The sequence below is a fragment of the Cupressus sempervirens genome, chromosome 8 (genome assembly GCF_028749045.1).
Source record: "Cupressus sempervirens isolate cs-2001-9-10 chromosome 8, ASM2874904v1, whole genome shotgun sequence".
NCBI classification, from domain to species: Eukaryota; Viridiplantae; Streptophyta; class Pinopsida; order Cupressales; family Cupressaceae; genus Cupressus; species Cupressus sempervirens.
Genome location: NC_143125.1, coordinates 202,765,493 through 202,791,279, shown reverse-complemented (window position 1 = coordinate 202,791,279; position 25,787 = coordinate 202,765,493). Strand labels below are relative to the sequence as shown.

Below are 25,787 nucleotides of genomic sequence, written 5' to 3'. Positions count from 1 at the left end.
AATTTGTTCCATTGATTTATCCACAAGGATTCTTAAGCCTACTTGTATATAATATCTATGAGATCTCATATATGACAAACTTAGCGAATATTTGTAATCAATATATGTTGATACAACTTTTATACTTTACTATATGTCACTACTTATCATATATATGATATGGCAAACTGTACTAAATATTTATAGTAGACTATATTATCTGTCATATCTCAATGACAAAAAGTGCGATGACGTGAATTGCATATGTTGAAGAAGTAACTGTTTGTTATTAAAAGACTGTACCTATTCGAAAAATTGTTTTTTATTGATTACCTAAGATGACTAACAAAAACTCTATTATATAGTAAGTGGGGGGGCATGAAATACAAGGACGTGGTCCCTTACTTTCATACAACTAACATGAGCTGACACGTCGATCAAGGTTTAGCGATAATTGATTATATCGATCAAACTTGGGATAACAAACACATCACGTTTATCTAGTATGAACGACGTTGGAGGAAACACCCAAACATATGTGGATAGGGCTAGTCATCATAACTTGTTTGATAAACACCGGTTTCCTCAGCCTTTTAATGTCCACACGTGCAGTATATTAAAGCGTGGAATGTGCACAAATACTTAGAGACCATTCACATAGATATCCGATGGATATAGCAACTATTTGAATGTTAGTATATATATAGTTAAAATTATTTACAATTATATATAATAAAAATTATTTAACTGAAGCTATAAAACATTAACAAAATGTACCAAGGAAGCAATGTTGGGAATGGGAGACTGATGCACAAATAGAAGGATTTATAAGAGAACAAAAACAAGCTTATAAATTGGTTAGGAGATAAAAAATCTTCTTATCAACCTCCATCCAAAAAGAACATGCAATCACCCATTGATCCAGTTGTATCTTGCAAATATCCATTGTTCCAAGTACTTATACCGAAAAAGGAAGATGTAGAAATTACCATCCGTAAAAGAGGTCCATTGGTTACGACATTTAAAATGGAGGCAAGAGAGCTCGCTGATCAAGCCATTGCATGTTTCCTCAATGCCAATGGTATTCCTTTCAACTTGGTGAGATCACCATATAGGAAGGAGATTGTGACAATCATCAATAAGGCATTGACTAATTACAGGGGCCTTTCTTCTGAAAAGGTGTGTGCCACCCTATTGCAAACAAAGAGGACTTCTATAGAGAGATCTCTTCAACCAATTAGAAATTCTTGGAAACCATTGAGTGTTTCTATTGTTTTTAATGGATGCAAGGATACATAAAAATGACCATTGATTAATGTAATTACAGTGTCCCCAAAGAGTAAATGTTGTTGAGGGTAGTTGATTGTCAAGGAGAAGTGAAAGATTCACAATTCGTTCCAAAATTCTTATTAAGGCCTTAGAGATGGTGGGTAGTGAGAATGTGGTCCAAGTGATTACAAACAATGCTAAAAATTGTAGGGGTGCAAGTGGTTTTTGACACCATGCACCGTACACTCCCTCAACCTAGTCATGTAACAAATTGGCACTCAAACAAATTCGGTGAAGCAAATATCCAAAGAGGGTGAAGATATACAAATGTTTGTGACAAACCATCAAATGTCAAAATTGATATTCAAATAATCCTCCAAATCGGAAGTTGTTGAAGCTAAATTATAATTACTAATTTAGTTAATTTAATTAAATTTTTAATAAATTTTATTTCATGTTCAATAATCAAATTCTACATAACTTCGATATTTATTCACATCTTGTTATTAACTTGCTTTGGTTGTTGAGATCCGATTTGCATCTCATACTATTCTTATGAGGCAACTTGTGAAGGCGGAAGGGGCATGGAACCAAAAAGTGTAATACCACCATTTCTATAATATAATTTAATAATTAATATTAATATAATAATTTATTGTTATAATAATATCAATAATTGATATTATTTCATTTATCTTATTACTAGAACATTGGTTATATATATATATATATATATATATATACAATTGAATAATATCATCTACTATATTATTTTTATAATATGATAACTATCATGTTTCCTTATAATAATAGATTGTTTACATGTAATATATAAATAACATCTATAATATATTCTAATATAATACTAAATAGTAATGTAGACTTTTGTTAATATATTATTTATTAATACAAATATTTGTTAATATTATAATCAACAATACCTATATCAAACATCAAAGAGCGACCAAGGTCAAATAAATTGAAATAACATCAATCGAACACGATGTTTATAAAGTTGGTGGGAGTAGCAAGCGCAAATAGGGAGAAATGATAAAGCATTGTAGGATTATGATTAAACATTAAACATTAACCATAACTGGTGAAAATATACAAAAATCCTATTGTTAGGAATTCAACAAGAGAACGAGTAGGTAGAAGTGATGGAAGTATTGTCATCGATGTCAAATGAAGAAGTATTAATATTGATGTCAATGGTAGAAAACTTGTTGTCGATGTCAAAGCATATTGTTGAAGAGTTCTCATTATGTTCTCATTAATGTAGAAGTTGTTAGAGAGACTAATTATCAGTTGACATAAGAAAGATGATAAGTAGGAGATATTTCCATAGGAAGTCAAATTGTGATATTGCTATCAGGATTTAACTGTGTAGTTTTCGAGTCAAACTCATTGACTCATGTTTCATGAGTAGTGATTCACACATGAATCCATCTCTAATGAGAATAAATGGAACACTTAACAGTCATTGGATCTAGGTGATGTTCACAGAGGTGAAGCATCGGGACTTCCTGAGAGGTCATCCATCCTAGTACTACTCCAACTCGAGTGCGCTTAACTACAGAGTTCCCTCCATGGTTAAACCCACTCTGCTTGCAACCCATTTGCAAAACCTTCACCAAGTGTTGTGCCTTATGAACCATTCATTAGAAAGCCCCTTAAGCTCATCAAGTGATAAGTAGGAGATATTTCCACAAGAAGGCAAATTGTGATATCGCTATCAGGATTCAACTATGTAGTTTTTGAGTCAAACTCATTGACTCATGTTTCATGAGTAGTGATTCACACATGAATCCGTCTCTCATGAGAATAAATGGAACATTTAGCACTCATTGGATCTAGGTGATGCTCACAGAGGTGAAGCACTGAGACTTCTCAAGAGGTCACCCATCCCAGTACAAGGACAAGTCAAAGCCACGACACTATTTGATAAACTCTAAAGAAGAATAGTGACACATATTCCTTAGATATGAGCGATACAATACAAAGACAAAGATAGCAATACAAAGATGGCAGCAACATGGTCGATAAATGACAAGCAAAGATGCCATATAAACAATGAATATAGAGTAGCAATCTCTGTGTGATTGTGACAACATAAAACTTATGCAAACACATTACCATCCTACGATAAGGAAATGAAGGACATAGAAGAAGCATTGCCATTTATGGCAATTAATGCAAGAGTCAACATGGAGTAATATATGCATGCCAACAAAGCAAATATAAAGTCAGCAATGGAAGAGTTAGTCAAACAAAGGTAAAAATATTGGCAACCAGCAACTAAATGTTAGAAACTAAAGTCCACCAAGATAACTTTGGGGGGGGGGGGGGGGCGGGGGTGAATCAATTATCAGATTAAAACAACTCTAATAAACCTTATTAAATCTAAAACATGTAACCAACAAGTGCAACAACCATAGAAGATAATCATACACAATAACACCAGATTTTTTAACTAGGGAACCCTTGATCAGAGGGAAAACCTCGATGGGGATGGTGCCCACAAAATGATGGACTAATATAAAATTTCCTTTGAAGAGGATGGACCCTATTAGGGGTCAGTGAATAACATTTAATACATATCAGTCCCTATTAGGAGACCTTGAATCCATTTGAGGAGATTCCAACCTTGTTAGGAGTTGTGCCAAACCTATTAGGAGTTGTGAAAGGCAGAAGGACCCACTGTCCAAATAGCTTTAGGTGCAAGACAACTTAACTCACTCTCCAATTGGCCTTAGTACCATCCTTCTCAAAATAATACCAATAAACAACTTGTCAACAACAACCTCTTTGCCAAATGTAGTCTCTCTGTCTGCTCATAGTGCCTTAACCGCACCAAACACTTATCTCATCAAAAGATATTCAATATCAGGTTTGCTGGATCTCACCTACAGGTTCACATACTCCCATTACAAAATATTCATATTGGATCTCACATATTCTACATTTTCACATACTACCTCAAGGAAATAATCTTTCCTTTATACCAAGTCCTAAAACTAATTATTTAGTTGGCCTTAAGGCTTTCTGAATTTACAATCACAATATAGGACCACCTTAGGATATTACAATTACACATTACATTACAATATTACAACTTTTCACAATTATAAGCAAATTGTCGACTCATAGTCTTCATAACTCTTTACTCGATGCACATCTGACTTTGCTCACTTAACCACGCCATCTTCAACATGTTATCCACCTTTGTACAACTTCGCTTAACCAGATTCTATCTCTGCTAGAAGTTATAATCAAAACATTATCAACTGCTTCTCAGGAACTCCGTTTGAACGCAATCTTCAATAAATCTTGAATAACTTTAATCTGTCTTTACATTTCCGCATGCGCACTTATCCACGTCATTAGGAGAATCAGTTGAACATGTCCTCAACTGCGCATAGCCTCATATTTAATGCTCGAACTGCTAGACCTCAATCTCTGTGTGTTGCTCATTCAATGTCTACAGAATAACATGTATGTTAACATTAATGACAAACACAGTCATGAATGCAACATATGATGACTGTAACAACTCTCCAGCAATGCTAGAAAACACGCCCATAGGAATATCATGAGCATTCATGCTAGAACTAAATAAGTCAGAAGCGAATTATAGTTAATAAACAAATATTTTTCTTTTCTAAATGGTGTAATTGTCTAAGATAAGCCATGCCTTTTCTAAAAGGATATAAAGACATATATATATATATATATATATATATATATATATATATATATATATATATATATATATATATATATATATATATATATATATATATATATATATATATATAGTAAAAGAAATGATTTTAAATTGAGTGTGTGAAATGTAGAAAGATAAGAAATAGTGTAAGAGCAAGACTAGTGGATAAGAATGATAAAGTAATGAAAGAGCGTGCAAGCAAAAATAAAATTGTATATATAATTGAAAAATATGAATGCAAGAAATCATGTGAGGTATGAGATAAGGAGTGTATTGAGTAAGTACAAATAATATCATAAAACTTGCAAGTGGATATAAAAGATATAAATAAGACATATATGCTGATATAAAAGAACAGGTATATACAAATCAAGAAAGAAAGAATATCCGGACCTGAGGTTGAATGTAAAGAAACAAGATATACGAAGAGAAATTGTGTGCTAAAGATATCCATCATCAATTGACTCAGCAACATTGCCAAGGTGGAAATTAAGTGTCTGTGTGTATGCATTGGTATGGAGACAAGCAGTGGGAGTTGGTGCTTCCAGTGCCGGTGATCGCAAAGTTTGGGGTTTGGTGCTTCCAATGACTTGGTGCTCATAAACATAAATGCTGCAACCTCTATTATGTTGGTGCCTAGAAATCATTGTAAAGGAACAAGTTTTATATAAAACAAAAAATTTTCATGGTTTTCTCCCGCAATGCGTTTCCTCATAAATCATTGTGTCACTGTGTTGATGTGCATAATTGTTTGTTTTAGTATTTGAAGTTGTTGTGTGGATAAAAGTTTTTAATTGGAAAAGTTATTATTATACTAATTCACCCCCGTCCCCTCTCCGTTTAATCGTGTGGTCTTTAGGAAAAGTATGGAGACCCGAGTCAACATCCAAATAAGTGATTTCGCTACTATGGTGACTATACAATGACATCCAACATTTTGTAATTCTAAAAGTAGAGAATGAATTATGTAAGACTAATATAAACTATTGATGTTTGATAGCTTCAGTCGGATAAACCTATTATATGTGTTCTTGATATTTGAGATATAAGGTGGTTGTTGTATGAGAATAATATATATATATATGATTAAATTTATTTTTATATTAATTATTTGATTAATGAATTGGCATGTCCTTGTTAGAATGGGGTTGTCATTGCACCAAAAGACCGATTTGTCAATGCTCGAAACAACCACTCCACTTATAGTACACAAGAGGCAGTTAGGCCCGAGCGCAGAACAAATTTCTAGCAATCTCCCCCTCTGCATTACCCAAGGGTATGAGGATTTGTACCTGTGACCAAGCTCTGATACCACTTGTTAGAATGGGGTTGCCATTGCACCAAAAGACCAATTTGGCAATGCTCAATACAACCACTCATCTTACACAGGAGGCTGTTAAGCCCTTGTCACGAATCTCGAGGGAATCACTAAACAAATTTCCAACAATCCTATACAAGGACATGTCTATTCATGGCCTATTTTCTATATATATAAATCTAAGAAGATGTTGCATTTGGAGCACACAAACCTAATAAGGTAGTGCTTAATACATTTGCAACAAATCAATGAAAATTCAACATAAACTCTTTCCATTACAACCATCCTGTAACACAATGACATTTGTGGAGCAAAATAGTCACCATAACAACAAAAACCATTGTCGATCATAGAAGTCATGAAGAACATCTAACCAAAGCTACTAAGAAATACTTAGGTCCTGTAACAAGAAGCTAGTAGTCCACGTAGATTAAAGGAATAGTCACATATTAGTATTGGGTTTCTACCTATATACCCGTCCATGAACAAGACTTATTCCACCAAATAGGAGATTATGTCTTCCATGAATAGTAGCACTAGACATGACTTTATTTAACAACTAGTATCTATGATATCGATAGTTATCTTGCATACAAGCACTTGGAATATAAAAGTTACATAATCAATAGTTTAGTCTTTGCCTAATATTAAGATACAAGATTCTTCCTTTAATTCATTAAATAAGAGCATATACCAAGTGTAGTATACCATTAGCACCAAATAAAAGAGTAGTAGAGAAATTACAAATAACAAGAAGTCCTTGACAATTTCTAATCATAGAACATTTTTGTCAAAAATACAAGAAATTGCCAAGGGGTTATTACAGTGGCATCTAAGTATAATCCCACCATCTTGTGAGTGGAAGCTTATGCAAACTTATGAGAGAAGAGCAAAGAGAACCAACATGAACAAACTAGCCAGTGAGATGAGGTCTTATATGGAGTAAACAAACCAAACTTTAATAAGTCGAATGGAAAAGTCAAATCAAGCCCTTCTCCAAGCATTACAAAATATGGGAAACTCAAGCAACAGTCTACAAAGCACCCCAACCAAGGAAGAGATACTAGTTCAAATCATTCAGAGAATAATAATGTAACATCGGGCACTTGGGTACCCCAACATCCATTTCTACCTAGAGAATAAATATCAAGAAGAGATTGAGAAATACAAAATCACTGAGTAGCATTGAGGACATTGCAAGAGCTTATGCAAATCTTGAGGCCAACATTAGAGAGGTTGTATTATTTAGAGAATTTTTTGAAGACAAAAGACGAGAGACACCTAGAAGGCACATAAACACAAAGTAAACAAAGTGACAGTTCCAAATTTTGATGGATTAGGGAAAATCACAGCTCATGCATGGTTATAGAAATTGAAAGCATTCTTCACCTTAAGAGTTAGGACGCATGATAGAAGACGACACACTACAGTTTGCAATACTTCATTTGGAGGGGGCAACACATGTTTGGTGGCATCATGGGGTTATTTCCCTAGGACACCGAGATATGAATTCCTATGGGAAATTTTCCCAAAAGTTTATTAGTAGATTTGATGATAGAGACCTTGAATGGTATTTCTAAAAACTAGCCCAACTCAAACAAACTGAAATGGTGGAAGAATTCATTCGTGAGTTTTAAGGTATATCGGTTATGGTTCTAGATCTTTCACAAAAGAGGCTTACTTATATGTTTATAGAAGACTTAAAGATACCATCAAAAAGCCAAAGAAAATTGATTCCGATATAGTTAGGGAAAGATTGAAGATTATTTTGACTTAGAGGCACATCATGAGTAAGAAGAATCAAGAAAATTTGATAAAGCAAAGACATGTTATTTTTGTAAAGATCAGTGGAGTATTGGGCACCCTCAAGCAAAAAGAGGACATAATGAAGAAAGGCTTATGTTACAAGTGCAAAGAACCATGGGCGTCAGGACATAAGCGTGTGAAAATTTTGTAAGTTGAAGTCTCCTTCTTTGATTTGGCAATGTTGGCATATTGGAGTTGCCATGTGTCTTAGTGATTGTTTTAGACCATGAGTCCTAACTGATGACATTTGAGTCAATTTAGGAGTGTTATTGGGTGATTTTGGAGTTCTCTTGTAGTTGTAATCATGAACACTTGGTGGAGGAAGAGTTGCAGATTATTGAGACATGTATTCAGAGTTCCTAGAGTCCTTTTAGGAACAGTGTTCTCTAATATCCGACCTACACTTCCTGATTTTAAGGAAAGTTGTTGAGTTTGGAGTTTGTTTTATACTTCTCATTTTGATTGAGGGAGGGTTGAGTTTTGGAGGGCAGATTGATGTAGTTGTGACAAATTTTTGTCCTTAGCATTTTTCTTCATTCTTTGGGTTGTACACGTGTTGATCTACTGTTCTTTTGGCCTTGAGCATGATATAGTTTCCTGACTCAACTTTTGGAGATATATCTGGTTGTATGCTTGGTGATTGATACTATTTGATTGTGTTTCATTTATAAGCCTTTCTGGTAATGTCTCATTTTTGCAACTTCTATATTAGATATTTGTTATTCATAGGTCAAGAGATGTGCATTTTGGTGATATGTTCGAATGTGATTAATTTCCTTTCAAAAGAGTCATTTTGAGCCTCCTTTTGAAATACTTATATTTATAACTTATTCTCCAAGGTGTCTCTAGTGTTTATCTGTTAAAGTTGTTCATTGTGTCAGGATATAACAGTGATTTGCATTACTACTTTGGTGTATCACCTTCTTTTTTACATTTTATTTAAGTTTCTCCAGAGTAAAGGTTCCTTCTTCATCACCTTTTCCATCAAATATTTATAGTTTTGATTAGGATAGGTGAAATCATCCAATCAATCATATAGGAGCCAACCTAGAACCCGAAGGTTCATTTAAGTTATAGGTAACCCACACCTTTGATTGATCTCATGTTACTCCAAAATTGCTAAAGTTTCAAGACCTTGGGATTCGGGTGTAAGTTTTGGTGTGTTAACCAAAATCACTTGCTTTCTCAAGAGCACCGATCTATGAAATCTGTGTAAAGTAACATTGAACAATTTCCATAAGTTATACCCACCTAGTTTAGCAGAGCCTAAAGAGAAGAGGATTTGATTAGTGGTTATCAATCCTAGTCATTGGCCAAATTGTGTTGCATTACCCAACATTGACTAAGAAAGGCTCATAGGTTTTCCAACCAACAATTTGAGGAACCAACATCTACAACCTCTTGAAACTAAAGTCATCTAACAATCAATTTTTGTTTTGTTTGTTTACCAATTGTATTCTATAATTCTTTAATTTGCTTTTCACTTTTATGTATAATGTTGTGAACATTGTCCAGGTTGCAAGGTCTTTTGCTATTGAATGTGATTGGAGTATACACTCCTTAATCCACTCAGTGAAATGTAAGCTATTGGGCTCAAAAATATCGAAGACTTGGTTTACTTTTATACCAGCTCTTGTCCTTTGTCACACAAGGAGGATCACTATAAGGGGCAATGAAGCTTTGGGATGTAGAATCTGAGTGTGCGAACTTGGATGCAATAGTTCAAGATCTTACTACCATCATAGGTGATGGTGCTGATAACATCATGACACATGGTGCATATGGGACAGGTGGACCCATTCTGGGTTTAAATGATCTTGAGCTTGCAAAAGTTGGAGATGATGAGGATTATTTTGGTAATCCATATGATTCTGATTTGGATTAGTGAAACTTGAGTATTGAACAATGAACATTGAATCATGAACTAAATTTTATTTTTGTAATTGTGAACATAGACGTATCCGATATGGCCTATTAAGTTACTAGTTCTTTTAATTTGAATATTTGTGAACTATTAGATATCTTGATCAATGGTGAAGTATCATACTATCAAATGATTTAATTTTGTATATTTCTAGCATTTCTTTACACACATAAATGCATCCAAGACCCCAAGAAAATTTGTGCATATCAACGCCGCTGATTCTCACACCTGCATATGGACTTGAATTGACAAGTAGTTATTAAGACATGACATATCACACCCGCATTAGCTGCAAATTACATTTCAATTATCTTAGAGAAGCACCTTGCTAGATAAATTTGATCACGAGTACCATACAGTTATCAAATGGAGTTGAATGTATTTGAGTTGGATATTAGATTTCAATGCCTTGATCATTTTATCCCTTTCCTATTTTTTCAGTTGGTATTCTTATTATTTTCCAATCAATAGGAAAAAAATGACAGATTGTCATCAAAGGTCACGTCTCTCCAATTAGGCCAATTTTTAACTCTAGTGCTTGTAATTGGTTTTTGTCTTAATGTGAAAGGACAGATATTAAAGGCACATTTGATCTTTTTGAAGGTTGAATCAAAATTTAACAAATTTAAATGGCCTATAGATTGTTGTATCCCTAAAGCTATAAATGGGATTGCACGATAATTTTAAAGGGTTTTTAATATTTATTTTTGGTTAGGTAGATAGAGGATAGTGTCTAGTATTAGAGTTAGAGCATAGTTGTAGGTATTGTACATATATGATAGTTATAGTCATTTATGGAGATCACTGAAAATCTTACAAAATTGTCTCCATATTGTATTCTTAAGATTTATACTAATTAATAATGTCAAGTACATTTGATTTGTTACTTTTAATTTGGCAATATGTGTATAGCTTTATTTCAAGTAAAAAATAAAATTCCATACGCAAATTACTGTAAATTTGAGAGAATTGTATTAATCTATAAGTAGGATTTTGTAATTGCTTAAGAGGATTCATTTGTGTAATGCATGGATGATTAAGTCCATGTGATTAGAATTAACTTTGTTATATCAATTTGTTTAAGATTTAAAGCTTGAATCTACACCCGAAGACTTGGGCATTGGTTTGTTGAAGTCTTGATGTTTGATTCATAAATAATTCATATCTTTCAATTTCTAGTTGCTAGGAGTAGTAAAATAATATATCTTAATTTAAATAATTTCAAATTTAATTGCCACTTTTAGATTTTATAAATACCTCATATAAAATGTTCTTTCTATTGTTTGAATGTTTCTTTTTAGAAACACCTCTCTTGTAATTCTTTAAGAAAATTCATTCTTAGTAAATAGACCATTCATTTATTTTACCAATTACTTACATGATATGGTATTAGAGCAATAGGTAATTTTTAATTATTATTTTGTAATCCTCCAACAAGTGAGAATTTTCTAAATTATTTTAGTTCCTTCTTTGTCAACCTTGGTTCCTATGTTCGTCACTTTCTGCATCTATTTCTCCATTTTTTTGTGGATTTTCGTGGCCCTTAAAACATCTTGCTTGTGTTTTGTCTTTATGCCTAGCCATCTGTGAACGGTTTTCTACCTTTGTCTAATACGCGCAATGACTCTGTGACTAGGAATTTTCCTTTTCTTGTCGCCTCTTTTCTTCATCACCTACTTTGCTGGTTGTCATCTTTGCAACTCACTTACCCACGCTTCGTGTTTTCTGCAGGCATTTTTTCATGCTTCCTTTTGTGTGATTTGTGCTTCTTTTGTTTGTGCAATTTGACCTTGTTCTCTTTGTGTTTGTCTAAAAGCACCTGTGTTAATTCTTTGTGCACAAATGTGATCATTCTTCAAGTCAAAATTTTCTCACCTGTAATGCCCAAAATGCTTGTCGACAACTATATTTAACTCAATTTTTTCTGCAAGTCACACCCTCGTGTGAGGTGGTTGAGGGCTTCCTTCAACTTTGAGTACATGATCTATTTAGAAACAACAAAAAAATGATGTTTCTTCTAATTTGTTTTGCTCTATTACTGATCTGGTCTATTTATGGCCGCCTAGGGTTTCTACAACTTTCCGCTAGGGACTTGACCCTTCAGCTTAGGTCAAAATCCTATTTTGTTTAAAAATTCTTGGCGGTTTTTTGGAGCCTCGACTGGGTTGTCTTCATACATTTTGGGTGTCTAATATTTTGTGCCTCATATTTTGTGCAAACAAATTGACATGTAATTTGTGCTTGTACCTACCTCTGTAATCAACACATTCAAATTTGTGCATTCAACCTACTTAGAGGATGATGCTCGAGACTTGGGTATTCGTCTTCCATTAGGTTCATCTGATGGGAAGGCTTCAACTAAGAAGGCTCTAGCTTTTTCTACTCTTGTGTTTCCACTAATTCCTTGTCTTGTAGGCTCATCCATACATGCAACCAAACCACCTAATTTTCTTCAAGACTCATCGGATCTTTTATTTGATGATGATGATGGTATTTCTACTCTCCAACCTAAATGGTGGGCTAAGATGATTGGTGATCTTCATGATGACAAACACATCAATGGTTGAACTGCTTGAAAGAAGAGAAAACCTTCTGACTCTTTAAATTTTGCTCTCGTGCCAACATTCACTGGGTGTATGAAACTCAAACATATCCAGAGGCCAACATTCACTGGGTGTATGAAACTCAAACATATCCAGAGGCGAATGAGATACCTAAGTGGGAAGAAGCTATGAAAACTGAGTATCATAGTCAATTGACAAAGAATAAATTTACTTTAGGAAATAAACCCATTAGATGCAAATTGGTATACAAAGTCAAATATAAAGCTAATGGTAATTTAGATAAGTACAAGGCTCATTTTGTTGGGAAAGGCTTCTCTCAACGTAAAGGGATTGATTATGAGAACTATGCACCAACAACAAATATAAGCACCATCAAATTAGTCCTCGCCATGGAAGTTTAGTGTGATTAAAAGGTCCAAATGGATGTCAAAAGTGATTTCGTCAATGATGATTTAAAGGAATAGTTGTACATGGTGCTAACTCTTGGATTCAAGGTTGTTGGTAAAGAACATCGAGTACTCAGATTGGTGAAAACGCTCTATGGCCTCAAAAAGGCCCCTCAAGCATGGTACATGAAAAATTGATAAGTACCTTAGAGATCAAGGTTTCCAATGGAGTCCTTCTGACTCAAATCTGTATGTCTAGACTACTTGTAGTGATATTATCAAAATGGTTATATATGTTGATGATTTGATTATAATTAGTAGTCCAGAATCGTTAATTTTGGGAATCAAACAAAATCTATGTCTTTCTTTTGACATGATTGACCGTAGACTTTTACTCTATTGCCTAAGAGTTGAGGTTTGGTAGTAGTCACATGACATCTTTATCTCCCAATCTAAGTATGCACGAGCTCTACTAGATAAATTTAGAATGCAGGTTTGCAAACATCAATCTAGACTTGTCGAGTTTGGTCTAAAGTTGTTGACCAAATCCAGGTTCACCTTTTAAGATTGAATCTGCATTTAGACAACTAGTGGGTAGTTTGATCAATCTCACCTCCACTAGACTTGATCTCATCTTTGCAATAAGTTCCATAGCTCACTTCATAACAATTGCTGCAAAGCATTGGGCTGCAACGAAGCACATCTTGTGCCATGTCAAGTGCACTTCTGATTATGGTATCCTCTATGGATGAACTAAAGATCCCAAACTCGTTTGTTACATAGACTCAAAGTCTGTTGATGACAAAATTCTACATCTGAGTATGTCTTTAGTATGGGCATTGGAGCTATCATTTGGACTTGTAAGAAGCAATGGACTATATCTCTTAACTCAATGGAAGCTGATTATTAGGGGACAATCAAAGTAGGATGTGAGGTAGTTTGGTTTCGTAGGATGCTTTACAACATCCATTTGTCTCAAATAGGCCCATCTCCCCTCTTTTGTGATAATCAAGGGGTCCTCAAACTAACCAAAAATGCAATCTTTCATGACCACATTAGGCATATTGAGATTTATTGTCATTTTATCCGTTAGTTGTTTGAAGATGTATCCGTGAATTTGCAGTTTGTTTCTATAGAAGATCAGGCTGCTGATATTCTCAATAAGTCCCCATTTCCAGAAAAGTTTGTCAAATTTAAGGGGCAGCTTGGTGTTGTTGATAGGTTGACCATTAAGGGAGGCTATTAAAAGAATACCTCCTAAGACTATTTTTATATTTAATACTCACTTCTAGATATTTTAAATATCTTGTATAATAGATTGTTTCTATTATTTGTGTGTTTCATTTTCAAAACATCTCTCTTGTAATCTCTATAAGAATGATTCATTCTTAGTTAATATATCATCCATTTATTTTACAAATTAATAAGGAGTAGGTTTAGAAATTTGTTTCCAATTGTTGATTGAATCATGAACAACCAAGGGTGAAGCCACATTTAGGGTTGATCAATCGTTCTTGGTTCTTGGTATATTTATGCTATAAAAAGCAATGTTCGCATATAAAATGCCGTAGATCTCTAGACAGTGTATAGGGAGATCCGCCTTGGAGCTATAGAGCCTAAAGTGCAAGAGACATTCAATCTTTGATTGATCCTTGCTCATTGGTCATTGACCTTAGAATTTGTATATTGAAAATTTGGCTAATGATAAGAATTCTAAGATAATCAATTGGAGCATCTAATAATCACCTCTTTTAAGAGGAACAACCGCCTCTTTTAGAAGGGGAGGAAAATGTTGGGAAGGCCGACCTCACTTGAATGGTTGCCTCATTACATATAGTCGCACTTGTTGAGCTTTTGCAATGGTATGGTTAGAAGATTAAATGATAATAGAAATGGAGGAAAGGAGAGGAGGATAAAAATAAAAACATTTTTATTACAATTGACATATGAATACACTGTTGAACATATTTGAAAGTAGAATAAACAGATTTCAAGGTGACCTAATATGAGTAAGAAGGCAGAGGGAAGTGGGATTGTTAATTACTACTAATCTGAATGATACTGACTATTTGAAAGAGGAAACCTCAATTTGGAAGAGCTAAGAGAGGTGTCTATTTGTCCTCTTTGAGGGCTATGCAAGGAACAAGTTCATTTGGAAGAAAGGCATCAATGAGGCAAAGGGCTTCAATTAGCCATCGACGCTCATAAATAGTAGATCAGTTCCTTAGATATCAACAATCAAAAACATGGGCAACAAGATTCTTGTTTGATTGTGGTATGCATGAGATATATGCTTTGTATATGCATGGTGAAGATATTTAATAACATATTATCTCTCATGTGTTTGATATATTTAAATATATCAAATGCTAATCAATTTGGGTCCTTAATTTATTTATCTATTTATTTCCCAAGGAAGCAATCATACGTGGTTGATGAAGGTGATCAATATGGGAAAATCGATATAAGGTCCCGTCTAAGTAGCCCACCACAAGTTGAATGGAATTGTTTTGGTTGGAAGTTCTTTCCACTTGAAGGCCAAGGGGCCGAGTTGTCTTGGTTGTATGCTCTGTGTCCTTGGGCTTAGTAGTGGACGTCATCATGCCCCCTCTTTGTCATTGTATTTATTCCCCATGATGGTTGGTTGTGAGAAGTGAAATAAACAATCATATAAGTAATGGAAGGAAATACGTTAGGCAAGGCTGGTAGGAATAGGTTCCCTCTGATTAGGTAGCCCACCCTAGGGGATTAAACCATTAGGGGATGTTCCTCTTCTTGTGGGCCAAGGGTTGAGTTTCCTTGGTTGGGTTCGGCATGGTTTTGGGCTTAAACAGGCTGAAAAATCTTGCTGTATAACCATGTTCCCATGAATTAAGCAGCCCACCCCAAGGAATTGAATCATTAGGAAATGTTCCTCCGCTTGTGGGCCAAGGTGCAAGTTGTCTTGGTCTAGTACTGCACAAGTTGTTTTGTTCTGGTACTGCATGCTCTTGGGCTTAATTGCGCTGAACAATAACAAGGTACCCTTTTTGGTTTTCCTCTCCAAACCTGAAATATGATAATGGGAAATGGAACAATGGATGGTTATTGCGTGATTTACAATAAATAGAATAAGATAATTATTGCTATATGAGGGCTTGAATTGAACCGATTGGGATCATTAACCCAAAATAGAAATAATTAGTACTATGCATTATATTTCCAATATCATATAAAATAGTTGCAAGATCAAAACCAAGGTTTATGTTGATAAACTATATTGCGTTCCTTTTTTCAGTTGAATTTGTGATGTTAGGACAAGATCTAGGGTCATCCCAAAAGGGTACATTAAATTATTTTGGTTGGCTTACGAACTGACTCTCTTGATAGATGGAATTGGAGATCCTATAAATCTCATAACTTCAAAAGGCCATGCTTATGACATCATAATCCATTTATTGAAATCGATAAGTGATGGGCCAGAAGGTAAATACTTCTTGCAATTTTTTATTAAAGTAATCTTCATGTTTCTTTTTAATGGTCACTATTGTATCTTATTATATCTCTGTAAATATTAGAATGTTTCTAATATTTAGGTGTAGTCTAGAATAGAATGTTTCTATTCTATTCAACTCTCCTCTTTGTATATATAGATCAGTTTGATATTAGAATGTTTCTAATATTTAGGTGTAGTCTAGAATAGAATGTTTCTATTCTATTCAACTCTCCTCTTTGTATATATATATTAGTATGATCTCTGATTAATTCATTCAAGTATTCTGCCATTTACATTTGTAACATGGTATCAGAGCTAAGGTTCAAACCCTCTGTGCAAATCGACTGAAAAATTGTGCCTTCAGCTACTGGTGTTCTTGGAAAATCATGGATTTGTTTTTTGCCAATTTTTTTCTTGGAAATCCGTGGCTTAGTCTATAAATCACAAATCTGAAGGTCGTTTTGTTCAAATCTGGAGGTCGTTTATTCAAATCTGTTCACACCTAGATCTCAAAAAGTGGGAATTTTTTGGTTTTTTTCTCAAAAACGGGTCTGTCTATCCCTATTGGATATTCTACTTGCGTTTCTGCTGTTGGGTTTTGTTGATTTTTTACCTGCAAACCTCATTTTTCTGCCTTTTTGACCTCTTTGGCCGCCGACTGTTATTTTGCTCGAAACCCTAGTTTTTTGACTTCGGAATTTTTTTTTTATCACATATTTTTGGTGGGTTTTTTGAAATCTCAAATGGGTCTTCATTAGATTTTTGTGGGTGCCTCATTTTTTGTGCCTCAATTTTCGAGCTAGTGGATCTAGATTTCGACAACATTTTATTTTTGGGTTTTTCGAGCTCTTTTCGGGGTACTTCTCCAATTTTTTTGGGTCTTTCATTTTCTCACCTCGAAGTTTGTGCCATTTGAAATATTCACATATTATAAGCATTTGTATCAGCAGCATCAGAAGTCAGACTCAATTAAACAGCAAGCCAATGCTGCCCAACACTCAGAGCAGAAAGAATCTATCTACCATGCCTTTATGGCCAACATACTTGCAAATCATGTGAAATCTTTTGCCTGGTACATCGATTCTGGTGCCTCTCATAGGCGTGATTGGTTTGTTGAATTCACTGCCTATTCTGACTTAGTAATCTTTGGAGGCGGCGAAGAATACAATATTGTCGGCAAGGGCAATGTTCAGATTCAGTTTGGAGGGAGAAAACTCATGTTTCTCAATCTATGTTATGTTCCTGGCATGAAACATAATCTTCTGTCTGTTAGTTAGATTATGAAGCACTCTCCTCAATTGGATGTCGTTTTCAGTGGAAATAAGTGTTCGATTATTGATCGTGCTTCTCGCACTACCCTTGCTTTCGATCTTGAGGATCATGGTATTTATAGGCTTGTAGATTCAGGCGATTCCCTTGAGCATGCCTTCATCGCCAAATCATCCACTCTTAGCAGTCTCTCGCATCAGCGATACGGTCATCTGAACATTCAATATCTAGCACAACTTGCTCGGGATAATTTAGTCCATGGCCTACCTAATATTCAAACCCAGAACCATCGCGTTTGCGGAGCTTGCCAAGCAGGGAAGCAAGATAGGACACCATTTAAGAATGGTGATTCATGGCGGGCATCCAGAGTACTCCAGCTGGTCCATGCTGATGTATGTGGTCCTATGAATACTCCTTCTATTACTGGGAACAGGTTTTTTTTACTCTTTGTGGATGATTTCAGTCGCAAAATGTGGGTATATTTTCTTAAGCAAAAATCAGATGCCTTTCTTGTATTTCAGTAGTTTAAAGCTCTAGTAGAAAAAGAGTCTAGTTCCTCCATCTGTACTCTTAGGACCGATAATGGGGGGGAATTCTGTTCTTCTGCTTTCTTTGCCTTCTGTACTACTCATGGCATTAGACGTCAGTTCACCACACCTCACACCCCTTAGCAAAATGGTGTTGTAGAGCGTCGAAACCATACCATCCTAGAAATGGCTAGGGCTATGCTAGAACATAGAAATGTTCCTAGAAAATATTGGGCAGAAGCAATATCCACAGCTGTCTACCTTCTTAACTGATCACCCACCCTTGCAGTTAATCATAAGACTCCTGAGGAAGCCTAGTCTGGTCGCAAACCTAGGATCAACCATTTGAAAGTTTTTCACTCTCTAGCATATGTATGGATTCCTGATGCCAAACGCACTAAGTTGGATTCCAAAAGCCAAAAACTTATGTTTACAGGATACAGTCACACACATAAGGCCTACAGACTGATTGATGTAAATACTGATCGTTTAATCTTCAGTCGTGATGTTGTGTTTGATGAGGAACTCAGACAATTTCCGCTCTCTGACTCCCCACCACATTTCGAGATTCAGTCTTCAACAATCTCTGACTTGGGTTCTTCTATTTTATATGAGTCATTTGATGCTATTGATACACCACCTCAGTCACTTCTAGATAATACAACTCTTGCTCCTGCTTCTCATCCAGCTATTTCGACAACATCTGATATTGGCTCCTCGACTCTTCGGCCAAAATGGTGGGCTGAAATGATAAGTGATCTTCGTCCTGATGAATTCATTGAGGGTAGAACCTCCAGAAATAAGATCCTTCAGCACAACACAGTTAATATAGCTCTTATGGCCAACATCCATAGTATCCCTGAGCCCCAAATATATGCAGAGGCCAAAGGAATTCTAGAATGGGAACAAGCAATGGATGCTGAGCTTTAGAGTCTTCAAAAGGACCACACCTGGGTTCTTTCAGATCTCCCCCCTGGGAAGAAACCCATTAGCTGTAAATGGGTCTATAAGGTTAAGTACCATGCAGATGGTACCTTGGACAAATACAAAGCTAGACTTGTTGCTCGAGGATTCACCCAGCGCGAAGGCATTGATTATGAGGAGACATTTGCTCCAATAGCCAAGATGAGCACTATTTGCATTCTTCTTGCAATTGCAGCTTAGTATGGTTGGAAAGTTCATCAGATGGATGTGAAGAGCGCCTTTCTCAATGGTGAATTACAGGAAGAAGTCTACATGACACAGCCCCTAGGGTTTAAGGTTGCCGGTTCAGAACACAAAGTATGTAGACTCCAGAAGGCCCTCTATGGTTTTAAATAGGCCCCTAGGGCTTGGTACATAAAGATTGATCATTACTTGGTTGGTCAAGGATTTCAGCGTAGTCTATTGGACAGTAATCTGTATATTAAACACTCTGGTAATGATATTCTTTTTCTTGTTCTCTATGTGGATGATTTGATCATTACTGGAAATTCAGAACATTTGATTTCAGAAATCAAATAGGATCTATGCAGAACTTTTGATATGACAGATCTCAGATTGCTTCATTATTGTCTAGGTATTGAGGTTTGTCAGACTGACAACAATATTTTTTTGTCTCAGTCCAAGTATGCCAGAAGTTTGCTTGATAGGTATCGAATGCAGGATTGCAAATCTGCCTCCACTCCTATGGAGACTAGTCTGAAACTGTCCACACAATCTGTTTCTCCTCCTGTAGATGAAACACTCTTCAGGCAGCTAGTAGGTAGTCTCATCTACCTTACTACTACTATACCTGATCTCAGTTTTGCAGTCAGCTACATCTCACGGTTCATGACAAACCCCAAGACTGATCATTGGATTGCAGCGAAACGTGTGTTACGCTATGTACATGGTACTTCAGATTATGGTCTTCTTTACACAAGGAGTACTACTCCTCAGCTCAGTGGATTCACCGATTTCGATTGGGCCGGCTCAGTTGATGACAGGAAATCTACTTCTGGCTATGTGTTCAGTATCGGATCTGCAACAGTTACTTGGACTAGTAAGAAGCAACAGGCACATGCACTCTCCTCTACAGAAGCAGAATATAGAGGAGCTGTCAAGGGAGCTTGTGAAGCAGTTTGGCTCCAGCAGATGCTTGCAGATATGCATATTCCTCAAGCAGGTCCGACTTCTTTGTTTTTAGACAATTAGGGCGTACTCAAACTTGCCAAGAACCCAGTGTTTCATGAACGAACCAAGCACATAGAGCTTCATTTCCATTACATCCGACAATTACTAGAAGATGGATCTATTCAGTTACGCTATGTCCCTACCTCAGAGCAATCAGCAGATATTTTCACAAAACCTCTTGGTCCTGACAAGTTTGTTAAATTCAGGGGATCTATTGGTGTAGTAAATAGATTGAGCATTAAGGGGGGCTATTAAAATAACCTTCATGTTTCTTTTTAATGCTCACTATTGTATCTTATTATATCTCTGTAAATATTAGAATGTTTCTAATATTTAGGTGTAGTCTAGAATAGAATGTTTCTATTCTATTCAACTCTCCTCTTTGTATATATAGATCAGTTTGATATTAGAATGTTTCTAATATTTAGGTGTAGTCTAGAATAGAATGTTTCTATTCTATTCAACTCTCCTCTTTGTATATATAGATCAGTTTGATCTCTGATTAATTCATTCAAGTATTCCGCCATTTACATTTGTAACATTTTTCACTGTTTTGAGTTTACTCCAAAGGAAACCAATCACAATTTTTTTAATGCATTATTGCTTTTGAAATCAATTTGGTCATATTTGACAGATTGCAGCAGATCTTTCAAGTCAGTATGAACATAAATTCATTTTTCAATTCTTTTTTGTTCAAAAAGTATTTCCAGAAATGTAGTTGCTAAGATGATTTGGATTTTATTGCATGCAAAATGTCAAAAATGTCATAGAGAGGGCAATGGCTACAAGGTTTCTACATCGAAGTAGTTTAAACTAATATACAGGTGGTACATCAATAAAACTTGATTGTGATTTGTGCCTTCATGAGTTAAAAGTTAACTCCCATCCATATACGACTGAGAAGTGAAGTCTGTCTATTTTGGGAAGAGACATTGACTGTAAGGAACCATCCACTTGCATTCAATTATACATAGGCAAACAGAAATGAAAGACTGTGCACCTGAGTAACAGAGAGATTTGTTAGTTTGTCTACATAGGGCAATGGCTACAAGGTTTCTACATCGAAGTAGTTTAAACTAATATACAGGTGGTACATCAATAAAACTTAATTGTGATTTGTGCCTTCATGAGTAAAAACTTAACTCCCATCCATATACAACTGAGAAGTGAAGTCTGTCTATTTTGGGAAGAGACATTGACTGTAAGGAACCATCTATTTGCATTCAATTATACATAGGCAAACAGGAATGAAAGACTGTGCACCTGAGTGACAGAGAGATTTGTTAGTTTGTCTACAGCCTTCGTTTTTCAAGAGTATTCTTAGATTCCAGGCTAATATATCCTTCCAAAATTACCTACAAAGATGCACACATCAGTTATAAAGACACTTCCATTTAGATTTAGATTCTGATAACATTGAACATACACCAACACAGAAAAATATTAAAACTCCTTTTTTGTGTGTCTTTTCACTTCAACTGCTACTCATTGCAGTAAATGAAAATTTAAAGAAGTAAACATTAACAAGTGTTGAGAGATCTGAAACTGCAGAACAATTATACATTGCTGACCTTGAGACAACTACTCTTAAATGTATCCATAAGTTTTTGTGCACGGATGGCTAGTAGAGACTGAACCAATAATAGACTACTCCCTGTTGAAAAAGCTCATTCTGATTTGCACTGAACATGATGTTGCATAATCGTATGATATATGATTAGGTGTTTTATCATATGCAGATTGAACAACTACGGACAGCTGGACTTATAAAGGGAGGGTCTTTGGACAATGCCTTGGTATGCAGGTGAGCAAATTGAATTCTGCTATATCCACAATGTTAAAGAAGCCAGATGATGATATTTCATGAATAATATATACAGATATCTAACATTATGGATATAACGAAATAAAGATGCTCCAGTTGAACCCTTAACTTAAAATGGATGAAGAATATTCTCTTTGTTATTGGAATCATCTATTATATTATTAGTCAATCTTCCTACATGTAATAGCATTTGGAGAGATGATAACACAAATAAACTGGTAATCGTCATGCATGCTTCTTGGAAATTGTAAAATGGTATTTTACTATTGCAGTTTTAAGAAAGATTCACGCCAATGATCCAGGCTATTGTTTAGTGAGCTGCAAACAATGATGTTTTATATTGTAGTTTTGATCACTTAGCCATCGCCACACAACATATTAAAATAATAAAGATTTCAGCTGTTTTCTTTTTGTTTCTTTTGTGCCATTTCCAAAATTTATAGCATATTATGATGATTGTCTTAAAGAAAAGTAAAACAGGTTTACCATTGCTTTGTGATGTCTACATGTTGACCTGCCATTAGTTTTGACCAGACAAGACATCCTTGGGACTTCTTATCTTACAAGGGGAGAACCTTGGCTATTGCCTATGTAGTAGTATCTCATGTATGGGATGGATAGGGTTTTCCTAGGAGCCACTCAACTGTCTTGGGGAGATTTGAGAGGGCCCTCATCCAAGATCACATAAAATGTTTTTATCCCTAAAAATAATGTGCTTTAAATTGTAGCTAAACTATATTAAATTGGTTTTTCGTAAATGTTTGTGAGATTCTAATCCTTGTTACTATCACTTGTGATGGTAACTAAGATAAATGCCCTTGGTTATATGGTGATCTTTGTGTGAATAGCGCAGAAGTTTGGACCTTAAAACAATCCCAACAAATATCCCTCGACCATCTTTGGTAGAGTAGTCATGATTTAGGTTTGGAATCTCAAGTTTGTCTTGAAGTTTTGCACCACAAAAATATAGTTTAGATTTCAAGTATATAGTATCAACCATCAAAAATATAGTTTAGATTTCAAGTATGTATGTTGAGAGGTGGCCCAAAAACTCAGCTCTTGACACGAAAACAAAGAAATTTGACAAAACACCTTCAAATGATATGTAAGAGAGATAGGGAGGAAAACCAAACGAAAAAAACATTCAAGGAGTAAAGCTTGAGAGCTTGTCAACCCACCAAGTCTAGAAACTAGTACATAATGTAGGTGTTGCAAAGATCTTAGAATCTTTCTTCAGCAATAAAATTACTGTTATTTTTGCATGTTTAACATTGAAGCACTCTAAGTGCACCGACGAGGAGAGAAATTGAAGATGTGAGCTAGACAAATTAATGGAAACTACCTACCTTAGATTTGAGGGGTTTGAACCCCCAACTATAGTGAGAATAGGGCCCTGCCCAATTTGGTTGGGGTATGTGTGGGGTTGGGTGTCAGGGCATAGCATGCTCCTTAATTTTCTGAGGTTAACAGGTGCACTATAGCTCCCGCCACATTGAATGTTGATTGTTTTACTTCTAAATTTTTGGAAACAAGCCTCCAATTCACAAAAGGAAGCTAGGTTGTGAAAAATTCAACATCAATTGGGATGAGCTATAAAGAACCCAAAATAGCCTCCAAGGCTTGACATAACCCCACTATAGCAAACATCTTGGCTATTGATAAAATATTTGTACAAGTGTCAAGCTTTAACAAACTAGGCTAAAACACATATGTAATCTTTGAGTTGACCTTGATCAAGACATTTGCTTCTAAATAATTGACCCCAAGCACTTCCTTGAGGGCAGTCATGCTTTCCTTGGTGAAATACACAACAATCTTGTCTAATTGAATGTATTTTATTTCCTCCTTGAAATCCATCTCATTTATTTAATGGATTGACACCTGTACAAACTGGGCTAAAACACATATGTAATCTTTGAGTTGACTTTGATCAAGACATTTGCTTCTAAATAATTGACCCCAAGTACTTCCTTGAGGGCAGTCATGCGTTCCTTGGTGTAATACACAAAAATCTTGTCTAGTTGAATGTATTTTATCTCCTCCTTGAAATCCATCTCATTTATTTCATGGATAGAAAAAATAATTCTAACTCCACAAATGTCATTGGAAGAAACCCAAAACTGAAAAATAACAAAAATGCGAAAATAGCAATAACTTTAACCAAGCTGCACAAATCTCACTTACCACCTCATCAACTACATACACCCAACTAATCTTTTTGGTAGAATGTGAAAAGTGGTGGTGCTAACTTAAAACAACCTTGACATCTCAAGTGAAAGTGATATCAAAAAGATAGTAGAGTGGAGATATCTCCCTCCACATCCAAATTGTTTAATGGGCTTAAAATATGAGGTTGAGCAATGATTATGATATATTTATCATCAAATCAAACCACATGACCTTTGTTCCATGGCCTAGATTGCCATCTAGGGGATTACCTCAAATCTGCCTCCACAAAAAGGTCCATTGGGCTTGGTTGATTATCTAAGCTTGAATTTGCCACCTTTAGTGTTGACTAGTCAATTCCAAAGTTGGCTAAGAAGTGTACGTCCTTATTTTCTTTGTAGAAGCAATGTCCAAAAGAAAAGGTATCAAATGAATCAATGAAGGGTCATAATGACCCCAAGATGATTTCTAGCTGTCAATTACCACAGCTTCTCTTTTGAATAGCATTTAAGATACCGTTGAATCCCCTTCAAGATATAGTTGTTTATCAAAATCTCAAATCTAAATTCATCCCAAGAATTGCTTGAGATTGAGCCTAACTATTTGTGCCTTGGACAACCTTTAGAGAAGTACCGCATATGAAAGTTCCTTTTCTACCTCTAACTATAGAACCAACATTAAAGACACCATGGTTACTAGAGGATGTGTCATCAAAGTTTGGTTTTAGGAAGCCTTGATGAGCAGGTAGCCAATTTGGTTTGCTTCACATTGCACTTGAAGGTTAAACCTTTTGTTCCAGATGAATGGAAAATAATATAATATAGTCATTTTAATTTTTTTGATTGTGTTAGTTAATTGAGTGTGTTGTTGTGCCAGCCAAGGTTCAAACCTTTTAGTTATATCTTTGTTAAATGGGGATAAGGTCCCTCATTTCTGCCGTATCCTTTCATTGCTTCAGGTAAAAAGAATTTAATGTATATCAATGAGTTATTATATATTTGTCATATATTTATAGGCCAAATGATTGGGGAGGCAAAAACTCAGATCATAATAGGAAAACAAAGAAATTTGACAAAACACCTTCAAATGATACGCAAGATAGACGGGGAGGAAACCCCCCCCACCCCCCCTCTCCCAAAATTGAAAATAAAACTCCATTGAAGGAGTAAATATTTAGTGTTAGTCAACCCGTCATGTCTATAGCTAGTGCATGAGGTGGGTGTTGCAAAGATCCTAGAATCTTTCTTCAGCAATAAAATTGTTGTTCTCTTTGCTTGTTTAGCGTTGAAGCACTCTTTGTGCACTGATGAGGAGGGAAATGAATGACATGGGTGAGACAAATTGATGGAAACTAACATTAAAAATAGCTAGGGAGTAGGCTTCTTGGAGTGAATCTTG

The 25,787-nt window shown here is 35.4% G+C and overlaps 1 protein-coding gene across 7 annotated transcripts in view; it reads left to right on the top strand.

Annotated features, from left to right (window-relative positions):
• LOC149542221 (putative UDP-3-O-acyl-N-acetylglucosamine deacetylase 1, mitochondrial) overlaps positions 1–25,787 on the top strand; it is a 149,784-nt gene that overhangs the window by 37,279 nt on the left and 86,718 nt on the right. For all 7 annotated transcript variants that reach the window (XM_089797237.1, XM_089797235.1, XM_089797233.1 and 4 more), the window contains exon 5: positions 22,138–22,202. In XM_089797237.1, coding sequence (XP_089653363.1) covers positions 22,138–22,202 — 65 coding nt within the window. The remainder of the gene's footprint in view (positions 1–22,137; positions 22,203–25,787) is intronic.